General features: G+C 43.1%; 1 protein-coding gene across 32 annotated transcripts in view; it reads right to left on the minus strand.

Moving 5' to 3' along the window:
- The window catches only part of clasp2 (cytoplasmic linker associated protein 2), a 666501-nt gene that overhangs the window by 447965 nt on the left and 205166 nt on the right, over positions 1-13370 (minus strand). For 27 of the 32 annotated variants that reach the window (XM_072467277.1, XM_072467285.1, XM_072467284.1 and 24 more), the window contains one exon: positions 5906-6043. In XM_072467277.1, the coding sequence (XP_072323378.1) occupies positions 5906-6043 (138 nt within the window). Of the gene's footprint in view, positions 1-5905; positions 6044-6217; positions 6369-6457; positions 6667-13370 lie in introns of those variants that run through there. The other 5 variants (XM_072467287.1, XM_072467286.1, XM_072467280.1 and 2 more) reach the window with 3 other exon arrangements.

The following is a 13370-nucleotide window of genomic DNA, read 5'->3' on the forward strand; positions in this document are numbered from 1 at the left end:
TTCAAATTTACCCTGAAAATCTCTCTCCAATGCATTTCCAGCTCACAAACATCCTCTACCCCCTCAAAGAGTCGGCTCATCCTCGCCTTTGTGAGGTGCGTCCGATACACCACCTTCAGTTGTATCAGCCCAACCTTGCGCACAAAGTTGAGGCATTCACCCTCCGGAGCACCTCAAACTACAACCCCTCCTCCATACCCTCTCTCAACTCCTCCTCCCACTTTATCTTGATTCCCTCCATCAGTGAATTGCATCTCAGTTGGTAGGACGTTTGAATCACAAGTGTATAAGTTTAAATCCTATTCTCGCATTTCATGCAACAATCTAACAGAGACTTCAAACGCAGAACTTCAGTGGAGGTAAAAGATACAGTGGCACTATTTCAAAGAGTTATCCTCAGTTTCTTGGCTAATATACATCACTCAATCAACATCAAAAGAACAGGTTGTCTAGTCATTATGACATTGTTATTTGCAGAGTTACGCTCAAATTAGCTGTCACATTCCCGGCAATGACTACTCTTCAAAAGTACTTCATTCGCTACAAAGCGCTTTGGGACATCCACTGGTTCTAAAAGGCTAGATATACAGTGTAACAATTATTAAAAACTACTTATTAAATGTAAGACAAATACACACTAACAGGACTATATTACTCTAAGACACATAAATATATTAAGCACTAATCACACGCAGTTTCTATGGAACGTACCTCTTGTTCCAAAATACATTCACGATCCCTGAACTCTTTAAATATCATCCAAATTAAATAAATCAATAAGTTAAATCCGGCTTATAATTACCACACAATGCAAGGCTGATAATCAAGTCTGGGAAACATATTTTTCTGGTCCAACAAAGATATTTAAACTTCCTTCACAAAGGTTTCTGCTCAACCTTGGCTCCAAGACTTAAAACTTCTCCAGGCTGCTTGCTGGAAATTGGCTTGTCTGTTTTCTGAGGCTGATAGATGTCAACTGGCCTCTTTTGCTTCTGAGGGTCCTGGCAATTATACCTTTGTTCCACTTTGATTTTACCTTCTATATATTTAGCAGTTTGCTCCTCTCAAGTTCCTTAACTCGAGACATTAGCATGTGTATACCTCATTGATCTCCCATTCGCCTAGGTAAGCTGTTTCTACTAATAAGCTATTCACATCTGATTCTATCTAAATGCCTTCTAATTTCGTTATTGGGAGAGACGTTAACTCATCTGGCCTTTTGAATACGAGCCTTTCGAATACGAGCTGCTGTCGCTAGGCAGATTTCTATCTGTTGCTGGGTAGTTCGCCTCCTATTATGTCTTTTTAAATTGGAGTTACTTTAAATCCATGACACTCCGCCAATAAAAGGAAGGCATCCATATGCCTTATTCATGACCTTATCTCCTTGTCTCACTACCTTCAGAGATCCGTGGATATACAGTACAACATCCCTCTGTTACTTAGCCCTACCATTTACTGCACATTTCCTTGCCTTGTTTCCTCTCATCAAATGCATTACCTCACACTTCTCCAGATCAAATTCCAGTTGCTGCTTTTTTTCCTTGCTTGACTTGTCCATGGACATCTTCCTGCAGTCTAGCTTTCTTCCTCACCAAAGCCACACAACCGATTTTCAGATCATTTGTAAACATCTTAATCATGTACTCACATGCAAGTTTAAATTATTGACATTTGTCACATAAAGCATAGGACCCAGTACTGGCCTCTGCAGAAGTCAGCTGTCTCACAACACCTATTGATCCTTGATTTCAAGGGGCTGGTTTAGCACAGTGGGCTAAACAGCTGGCGTGTAATGCAGAACAAGGTCAGCAGCACGGGTTCAATTCCCGTACCGGCCTCCCTGAACAGGTGCCGGAATGTGGCGACTAGGGACTGAAGCCTCCTTGTGACAATAAGCGATTATTTTTATTATTACTACTACTAATTTTGTATCCAACTTGCTACTTTCAATTGGATACCATGAGCTTTCACTTTCTGACCAGCCTACTATCCTGAAATTCACATAGGCTACTAGCATGCACCCCTCATCCACGCTCTTTGCTGTCTCAAAAGATTCAATCAAGTTCATCAAAGATGACCTTGCTTTAACAAATCCAGGCTGAATATCCTTCATTAATCTGTCTTTTCTAAACAATACCGTGGCATGGTAGCACAGTGGTTAGCACTGTTGCTTTACAGCGCCAGGGATCCGAGCTCGATTCCCAGCTTGGGTCACTGTCTATACGGAGTCTGCATGCTCTCCCCATGTCTTCGTGGGTTTCCTCCGGGTTCTTTGGTTTCATCCCACAAGTCCCAAAAGACGTGCTGTTAGGTGAATTCTCCCTCAGTGTACCTGAACAGGCACTGTAGTGTGGCGACTAGGGGATTTTCACAGTAACTTCACTGCAAGGTTAATGTAAGCCTACTTGTGACATTAATAAAGATTATTATTATTATTAATGATTTATATAATCCCACAGAATAGCAGCACACAGGATCTGAAGATGTTGACAGCTTGAAAGAAGCTCCATGTGAACAAAGATGGAACCCCGGTACAGTGATCAGTTGTGCTGGAGTATCCTGGTTTAGCTTGGCTGCGTCAACTGCAACTCGAGAATGCCAAATGTATTGTGCATCTCCTTAATAACGGACGAGCAAAAGCAGATCTCCTTAGCCTACTGCTTTTTGGTGGAGAGATACTAGAGATATTAAGGATAACCGAGTGTTTGCCGACTGACTGGGACCACCCAAGTTCAGAGTCCATTTTGAAATTATTTGCCTCACGTCCATTCTTCTCAATATACAATCATAACCTTTTAGAGAATGGGCTGGAGGACATGGGCATATCACCAATTTAGACAAAGTTATCAGATGTACCTTTACTGGGGTGGGAGCATGAACACCCAAGACTCTTGTTTCTATACTTCTCTTTTTTTATTCTCTTTGGCTGTGGTTTTGGTACAGCACTGTAGCTATACAACTATATATTGTTATGTTGCTATATAATTCTTTCTTCCTTTCTTGTTGGTTACACAGCAGTAATTTTACCCATAGCAAATTGTAAGGACAGTAAAGTGTACTAAATTGAAATCACAATATATTGAGCTGTTCCAGTAATTTGCCCACCACCAAAGTCAGGTTGACAGACCTGGAATTACTCGGTCTATCCTTTCCTCCTTTATTATGTCTGGATTCCTAGGTCAAGTGTGTTTATCTTGCTAAAGCAATAACATTCAGTACAATGGCTTCAAGGTGGAGTCAAAGGAAAGATATGAAATTAAATGTGCAAAGTTTAGAACAGGTACAGTACAAAGTGGAAAATTGTGGAGAAGAATAAAATCTGCAGCTGCGTTCAGGAAGGCTAAACCCACGAATTAAGTAAGAAGTCAGAACTTCAAACTGTTGCTGCATTGGAAGGCATCCAACTCATCTATCAGGTCAAAAGATTGATCATAAATCAATCATAATGACTCCAGTGGTGGCCACCCACAATGCAGCTCCTGCTTGAAGGCACAGAAAAGAGCTCTCTTTACCCGATACTGGGTGGAATTTCGATGAAAAGGCGTAGGTGAAGGTTGGAGGGGTAGTTTCCCCCAGGAATGATATGTCTGCTGGTTATCAAACCCATAAATCAATCATATTTACAAGACAAATCATGCATGGACCAAATTAAAAAATAAAACAGCTGAGAGTGCAACATTGTGATGTCATAACAAGTAGTTCTCCACAAAATATATATTCTTGCTGCTTCAAACATAACTAAGTATACTACATGTATTCCAGCATCTTGTTTGCGATAGAAATGTCAAAAATACAATAAAGTAGGCCTGCACTGAACCTAGAACATACAGTGCAGAAGGAGGCTATTCGGCCCATCGGATCTGCACCGACACACATTAAGCCCTCACTTCCACCCTATACTCGTAACCCAATAACCCCTCCTAACCTTTTTGGACACGAACGGCAATTTAGCATGGCCAATCCACCTAACCTGCACGTCTTTGGACTGTGGGAGGAAACTGGAGCACCCGGAGGAAACCCACGCACACAAGGGGAGAACGTGCAGACTCCTCGCAGACAGTGACCCAGCGGGGAATCGAATCTGGGACCTGGCGCTGTGAAGCCACAGTGCTATCCACTTGTGCTACTCCAAAATAATTTGTAACGGAGAGCTGCTGTGCACAATGATGTGAATCAACTGTCACGCAGCCCACTTGATCGCTCCCCCTTCCACAAACATTGAAACCCTCCACCACCGATGAACAGTGGCAGCCGCATGCACCATCTACAAGATGCACTGCAGTAACTCACCAAGGTTCCTTTGACAGCACCTTCCAAACCCATGCCCACTAACATCTAGAAGGACAAGAGCAACAGATACCTGGGAACCCCACCACCGGAGGTTCCCCTCCCCATCCTGATTTTGAAATATATTGCCGTTCTTTCACTGTCGCTGGGGAAACATCCTGGAACTCCCTCCCTAACAGCATAGTGGGTGCACCTCCACCTCAAGCACAGCAACAGTTCAAGGCGGCAACCCACCCCCACCTTCTAAAATGCAACTAGGGATAGGCAATAAATGCTGGCCTAACCAGCGATGCACACAGCCGCAAATGAATTTTAAAAAATTAAAGTTTGAAAAGTTAATAAAATGGAAGCATGGTGCATATTTTCTGTCAAAAGTGATCACATTCAGCTCTGTAGTCATTAAAAGGTATCCTTGTTGTACAGTGAAAGTTACAATGAAAAACAATGCTCTGCACCTGCATTATCTATTTTATATCTATACATCTGTGAATATATCTATATATATATATACATATATATATATATATATATATATACATACACACGCACACATTAACTACATCCACATGACAGCAAACATAAATGGGCACTGAAAATAACTTTGCATGCTTGCATTGATTTAAGAGATAGAACAAGATGTGCACAGGATTGGGGACTAGTTTTCAAGAAGATAATTATGCGCTCTGTTGAAATTTACCTGTTTTACAAAATGTCAGCAATTTTTCAATCGAGGTGAAGACACCCCTACTACCCCTTAAAACATTCAATCATGACCAATACAGACAGCACAACTGTCCAGCACCATCGCAACTAAGAGAGCTGCAACTTCACATCAGTTGAAGGATATGGATTTGGTGACCAAGGAAACCATACAAATTAGTACAATGAATCATGCTTTACCAAGGTGAGCTGGTTCCAGAGTGGCTCTCTGGTCACTTTAAAGCTGAGGTCCACATGCCTTGTTATGAAACCACCCAGATATCAACTAACCCTGGGCACAATGCAAATTTTCCAACTTGTAACGTAGTGGCCTCCAGTCGGTAGGGCACAGAGTGGCCCTTCGGCCAGTTTGGAGTTAAGCTTAATATTCCCAACCGTGCAAACGCTCAAGACACACAAAGATGCTCTCTGGAATTGAAATCATTGATGTGGCCTGATACAGAGGGAAACACTACTCAAGGATCATAAGAAACAACAGGAAAATATACATTGAAATAAAAGGGCAGTATTTTAAACAAATAATGCCCCTGCATCTTCTTTCCTCTTTCAGCTAATATTGGAGTGTCATTTATTTAGTACAAGTAGTACAATTTAGCAGACAACACATCTGAAGGTTCAGAAAATTTGCTACTGGTTAGTAAACTGAACAATTTCTCAACACATGGCTACAAGCGAACCTAAAAATGAATATTTCCAAACATCTGTCCATGGGAAAGTAATCTCTAGTTATTTAACTATATCAAATAGAGACAAATTTTCAGAAAAATAAGATGAACAGGTGATTATTTGCCTTAATATAAACTGCCCATTCAGTAATCAGACTAATTCAATCTGTATCTGCAAGATAAACCACATTATTAAATGCGATTTAAAAAAATAATCAGTCACACATTACCTGATTTAGATCCGGGTGCAGAGGCTGATCTTTTGCCGCCCATGCTTGCACTTCCCATTTTCTTCGTAGAAACCTTAAATGTAGAACTGGCTGATGGTCTGTTTCCATCCACAGACTCCTCATCATCAAAGCTTTTGTCTTTAAAAAAAATGCACAAAAAATATTCAAGCTGCAGTAAATCTTGAATAATCAGTTATTATTTCCAGTACTTGTTAAAGAAAAACAAATACAAATCTCCATTACTATTATGATCATCATTCTCCAAGATAATTGTGAACAGTGAAGTGAAAATGGAATTAAGAATATACCCACCCTGGCAAAGTAGCATTAATCTAGCCTTTGACATCCCTTATACCAAGCACTTCAACCTAAATTAGAATAAATCTACATGTCAGTCGATTCTACTGACATTTCAAATCCAGTTTTAAATGCCAAAATGTATTTGTGAAGCAAATCCATGTTTCTGTTGCATTTGTCTGTGCTCCAGCCTACGCAACCTCCCACTTTGTGTCACTAGCTCTCTGCCTTTTCCACCCAGATTCTGCAACTTACAGGCACAGATCCTCTTGCAAATCAGCCGTCTCATTCCTTTTTTTAAAAAATGCTGTCAATTCCTCTCATGCAAGAAGCTCCCAATAGGTCACATGACCAAGTTAAGTCAATTTTCAACAACAATCAATTCAGGTCCCCATCTCAAAATACTCGCCATGAATACAACAGAGGCTTATTCCGGCATCTTTACCCTTTCTCCCTTCACTAGGTGCTCAGCAGCCAATCAGCTAAAAGATGACATCATCCCACACAGCCAGTGCCAGATAGGAGGTGAAAATTCCTCATGCATATAAATCCTATTCTCATACACATGCAATTCTTTATTGCAGATTCTACTAGATTCAACCTGCTCAGCTGACTTGAAGGCTATATCTTATTTCAAGTACAGAATCTGTATGGTTTTCTACCATTTCCTTTAGTCTCCTTGACTTACACAGCTAATGTTACTTAAATAATCAATAATAAAACAGCTTTAATTCGTGGGGCACCTTTCATTCTTTACATTAAGCTGGAAACAGCTTTTGATTTTAACCAACTAATGAATATTGCATGATACAAAGTACAATATTGTTGTCTGTGCCTTTGAAAAAAAAAAAATTATTGGCCAAGAGCACAGCTGTGCTGCCTTAACCATGCAAGCATGTGCTTTGGGTTCAGTGCTGCTGAAGCGGAGTTTAATTAATGAATGTCAATGAATTGGGCGAGGCCAAGCGGTGTTGTCTTGCATCCGATCAGTTTCTCCTTGATCAACGCAGTAATGCCACAACAACGCATCCTTCCAAAGCACATTTAACATAGGAAAGCATCCCAAGACACTTTGCAGGGGGATTATTAAACATGCTGTGACACCGAGCTACATAGAGACATTAGGTCAGATGACCAACAGCCTGGTCAAAGAGGTAGATTATAAGGATCTGGAAGAAGAAAAACAAATTAGCAGAACAGAGAGGTGCAGGGTGGGGATTCCAGAGCTTCCAGACATGACAGACAGAGCCACTGAAATCACGTTGGCTCAAGAGGCCAGAACACGACGGGCGTGATTGAACCCAATTCCGTGACACGACAAAGCCATTAAATCTTGCGCGAGGTCTCTAGTGAGATTTGCAATGCTCGGAACGCCTCACAAGATCTAACGGAATCTCACGAGAGAGCGAGATCAAGATATATCATTTAAATCTGCCATGAGGCTCATTTAAATATGTCTGCGCCGGATTATTCCAGCACACCGTAACTAACGCCCATGCCTCAGAAACCTCGCCAGGGCATCATTTAGTACTAGTCCACACAAAAAGTAGTAGCAGACGGAGAGATCTCCCAGTCCAATGGAGACCCCACTGGAGTCACGGTCGATAGCTTTAAGTTCCTGGGGGTCACCATCACCAATAGTCTGTCCTGGTCCACACACATTGTTGCAACAGTCAAGAAAGCCCAAACAACGTCTCCACTTCCGATGGAAGCTAAAGAAATTCGGCATGTCTGCATCGACTCTCACAAACTTCTACAGATATGCGATAGAGAACATCCCATCCGGCTGCATCACAGCTTGGTATGGCAAATGCTCGGTCCAAGATCGCAAGAAACTGTAGAGTGTGGTGAACTCAGCCCAACGCATCACACAACCCTCACATTGATTCTGTATACACCTCCCACTGCCTCAGGAAGGCAGACAGTATTATCAGAGACCCCTCCCACCCAGGCATTGCCTTCTTCCAGACCCTTCCATCGGGCAGAAGGTACTGAAGTCTGAAGACCCGCACATCCAGACATAGGAACAGCTTCCCCCCCACAGCTACAAGACTCCTCAAATACTCCCCCTCGGACTGATCTGTTCCCTGTAACAACATTATTCACGACACCCCATGCTGCTCTTGCTCATATATTTGCTTTGTTTGGCCCCTTGGGCTGGTTTAAGCACAGGGTTAAATCGGCGGCTTTGAAAGCAGACCAAGGCAGGCCAGCAGCACGGTTCAATTCCCGTACCAGCCTCCCCGAACAGGCGCCGGAATGTGCAAACTTGATGGGCCAAATGGTCTCCTTCTACACTGTAAGATTCTGTAATTCTGTTGAATCTGCTGTCGTTACCTGGCCTGGTCCACATGCGACTCCAGGTTGGCACTTAAATACCGGCGAAAATGGCCTAGTAAGCACTCAGTTCGATGAAACTGCTGTAAAGTCTAATAAAAGGAATGAAACCGGACTGACCACTCAGCAGAACTAAGACACTGGAAACGGGAACAACATGCCCAGCCCTGTGAACATCTGGAAAATTGTGCCAAAATTTGGAGAGCTATCCAACAGGCTATTCAAGCAACAGCTTACTCACGGAATCATATCTTCGAATGTCCCAGATACCATCATCACCATCCTTCGGTATGTGCTGAGCCACAAACAGGACAGACCCACCAGAGGTGGTGGCAGAGTGGTATGCAATCAAGAGGTAGTTGCCCCACGTGTTCTCAACATTGACTCTGGACTCCATCATGTCTCATAGCATCAGGTCAAACATGGGCAAGGAAACCTTCTGCAGGATAACCTTCCACTTCTACCCTCAGTCCCACAGCTCATTAATCAGTACTATGCAATGTTGGAACTCCACTTGAAATAAACACTGGGATTGCATGGCCACAGAATGTACTCTGGGTGGGAGGCTTCAATATCATCAGCAAGTGTGGCTCGGTAGCACCACTGCTGACTAAGCTGGCTGAGTCCTAAAGGATAGAGCTGCTGGACTCGGTCTGCAGCTGGTGATGAAGAGAAAACCGACTTGACCCCATCCTCACCAATCTACTGCTGCAGATGCATCTGTCCATGACAGCACTGGTAGGAATGATCACAACACAGTCTTTGTGGAGACCAAGTCCTATCTTCACATTGAGGATATCCTCCATAGTGTTACATGGCACTATCACTGTGTCAAATGGGATCGATTGCGCTCAGATCTAGTAACTCTAGACTGGGCATCCACGAGGCACAGTGAGTGGGTCATCATCAGCAACAGAATTGCATGCAACCACAATCTGTAACCTCATGGCCCAGCACATCCCCCACTTTGAATTGGGGCATCAACCTTGATTCAATGAAGGGTGCAGGAGGGCATAGCAGGAGCAGCACCAGGCATGACTAAATATGTGGTGTCAACTTGGTGAAGCTACAACACAGGACTACTTGCATGACGAACAGTGTAAGCAGCATGTAAATGGTGGTGGACAAATAAACTCACTGGAGGAGACGGCTCTACAAATAAAGAAAGAAAACCACTGGACTGACGCAGAATCTTTACTGAATGAATTTCAAATGCGATAGCAATGAGAGCACAATTCCCCTTAACACCCAGATGCCTCAGAAGCAAAAAATGGAAAACAGGATTCCACTCCTGATTGGTTACTGCCTCATCATTACAGGAAAACACGGCTTTGTAAGTGAGGTCAGCTGCGATTCGTTCAATCATGCCCATTTCATACAAATGTCAATCATATAAACTGCCTAATTGGTAAAGTTCCAGCGTTCTGCCACTAATAATAGAAATATAACAGTCACAACTGCCCTTTGGAAAGAGAAGATGGGTGCAAATTTTTCCTTCTGTTGAGATAACAAATTCAAAAAACGTCAACAAGATTTCTGTCTTTCTACTCCTTGCTTTAAAATTACATTTTTGTTTTGATGGTTCTGAGCCAAGTGTCCCTCAGATTAATCGATTTTCTCAAAAGCATATTAGGCTCAAGGTACTTTATCATAGAATTTACAGTGCAGAAGGAGGCCATTCAGCCCATCGAGTCTGCACCGGCTCTTGGAAAGAGCACCCTACCCAAGGTCAACACCTCCACCCTATCCCCATAACCCAGTAACCCTACCCAACACTAAGGGCAATTTTGGACCCTAAGGGCAATTTATCATGGCCAATCCACCTAACCTGCACATCTTTGGACTGTGGGAGGAAACCGGAGCACCCGGAGGAAACCCACGCACACACGGGGAGGATGTGCAGACTCCGCACAGACAGTGACCCAAGCCGGAATCGAACCTGGGACCCTGGAGCTGTGAAGCAATTGTGTAATCCACAATGCTACCGTGCTGCCCAGAGTCAGCCAGCTAACAACAAAGACATGAGGCAGGATTCTCCGTTTCTGAGATTAAGTGTTGATGCCAACGCAGGATTCATGGACTTTCACGACAGAATAACTGGCGCCAACCTGGACTGATTCCGCTACTGCTAAGGGACGAGCACCGGTGCCACGTGGAACACAATCGATTCTATGAGAAACAGTGCCGGTTTCGCGATTCACACTCAAAGGCTGACAAGCACAGGGCTAAATCGCTGGCTTTGAAAGCAGACCAAGGCTGGCCAGCAGCATGGTTCAATTCCCGTAACAGCCTCCCCGAACAGGCGCCGGAATGTGGTGACTCGGGGCTTTTCACAGTAACTTCATTTGAAGCCTACTTGTGACAATAAGCGATTTTCATTTCATTTCATTTCAATCCCCACACACACCATCCCAGCCAGCAAGATGGCAATTGAGGGGAGCAGCCCAGAGGTTTACAGCTGCTGTGCTGAAGACACTCTTGGATGCATTGGAGTGGCGGATGACCTTGTACCCCGTCCTGGGAAGGAGGATGCCAGCTGCCGCTGTTTACTGTGCCTGAGCGCAGGTGGCAGAGGCCATGAGCCCAAGTGGGCAACACCATCTGAGGTGGACCTCGGCCGCAGGCGAGGAAGAGAGACCCCACTGAGTTGCGGTTCCTCACCAAATCACCCCCCCATCCCAAACTTGCCCCCCCCACCACCCTCATTCCTATACCACCCTCACCTCCACACCATCACCACCACCCCCACTCCTGCCCGCGGTCTAATCATGCATCTTGCAGCACCTGCTGGTGATGGGGGGGGGGTCCATCTGGTGCCAGGAAACTCTTGCGCTCTTACTACTTATCATGAGGCATATTTGAAGGATTTACTGGCTGATAATCAACCTGTTTGACCTTGTTACAAATGCACCTTCCATGACCATCATGTCAAGAAGTGGGACTTTAACCTGGAGCTTCTGGCCCAGAAGTAGGGTCTCTACTGCTATGCCACTACACCTCCTCAAACTAATTTTATAGTATTAAAACTTTACTTCCTCAGGAAATTGACAAAATTCAGCATGTCCTTAACCAATGACTCTTACCAATTTTTATGGAAGTACCATAGAAAGCATCTTATATCTGACTGCATCTCAGCTTGGTATGGCAACTGCTCGGCCCAAGGCCGTAAGAAACTAGGAGTTCTGAATACAGCCCAGTCCATCGCGCAAGCCCACCTCCCATCCATTGACTCGGACTGCATCTCCCGCTGCCTTTGGAAAGCAGGCAACATAATCAAAGACCCCTCCCATCCAGGTTATTCTCTCTTCCAACCTCTTCCACTGGGCAGAAGGTACAAAATCTGAGAACACACACCAACAGATTCAAAAACAGCTGCTTCTCCGCTGGTAGCAGATTCCTGAATGGTCCTCTTATGGACTGAACTGATTTCTCTAGGCTTCTTCTCTACAGTTGTAGCACTATATTCCGTATGTAGCACCCGATGTCTTTATTCCAAATGCTTCAGTCGATGTCTTATGTTTATGTATTTACAGTATGTTCTATGTATTCACGTATGGAGCGATCTGCTGGACTGTACAAAGAACAATACTTTTCACTGTACCTCAGTACACGTGACAATTAATCAAATCAAATTAAATGATGTCAGAACTAATCTTACCTATATGCACATGAACATTTTTTAAAAAGATACGCTGCTGATATTTGCGACACTTTTCTTTTTAAAGAATTCTAGTCATGGGTCAAGATAATGCCAATGAAGAGGCTCTAAAAAGGGTTAAAGGTGAACTGAAAATGGAAATTTTGGTAACCTTCTTAAATCTAATAAACAGAAAGAGTGATTTTTAAATATCGTGGCTACTTCATTCCATCACTGACTCAGTGCTCTTCTCAGACCTAAATGGCAAGCTTCATAATACACTTTGGAGTTTCTAAGTCCTGGCCCATAACACAGTAAAAGGTCAGCAGACATGATCATTTACCGGGTTTGTAAATTTTAGGAAGAATCCATGATTCAGAAATCTGTATTGCATTAGCTGTTAATCAAAATATTTGAACAATTAGACACCACAAGGGGTTTCTTCCATACCATGAAGCAACTCAAATTTCAAATTTGTGGGAAGAGGTTGTTGAAGTCAATATTTTCCTGCTTCTGGACTGTAGTAGAAAGATTCAACAACGTTAGTTATGGCAAAATAACAAGGCTTTATTTACGAAGAGACTGCATGCAGTAATGGCTGAAACTTGAGGTCAGAGAGCAGTTAGTACCACTGCTGATTCCTTCCCAAGTCCGCCGTTTCACAGAGAATCAGCTCAGTATTTATACATTATCATTATCAAGATTGCGTGACTACAGCTTAGTCAGAAATTCGATCGGAAGTAGAAACGGAAGCAATGTCATAAACCTGCTGACATGTTGATCTTCTCGTACTCTTTGTCTCATCCCTCATACCATTATCTTGTCCTTTGCTAGAACATTAAAAGGTCGGAGAAGACTCATCCGTTCCTTATCTTGTCTTATTCATACCGCCTTGGGTTATGACGAGTTAACCTTATCAGAAATTCCACAGGTCAGGCATTTTGGAATAGCTAGATTAGCATTCCTTACAAAGGGCTCTGGTACATTGAAGTGGCTAGGTAAGCTTTTCTTACATTGTACCGAATAGTTGACCAGTTTCCCATCATGCCATTACTTAATTCACACATCACAAGGTGACCAGGATGGTATTCATGCACCTGTCAAAATTTTGTTGTCTGAAAATTCAGAGTGAGAGATCATTAGAGGAATCAGATGTGCTTTTTTTCATGCACAGCTGACAACTATCAATTGATT

This window comes from Scyliorhinus torazame, chromosome 11, assembly GCF_047496885.1.
Source record: "Scyliorhinus torazame isolate Kashiwa2021f chromosome 11, sScyTor2.1, whole genome shotgun sequence".
In the NCBI taxonomy this organism is placed as follows: domain Eukaryota; kingdom Metazoa; phylum Chordata; class Chondrichthyes; order Carcharhiniformes; family Scyliorhinidae; genus Scyliorhinus; species Scyliorhinus torazame.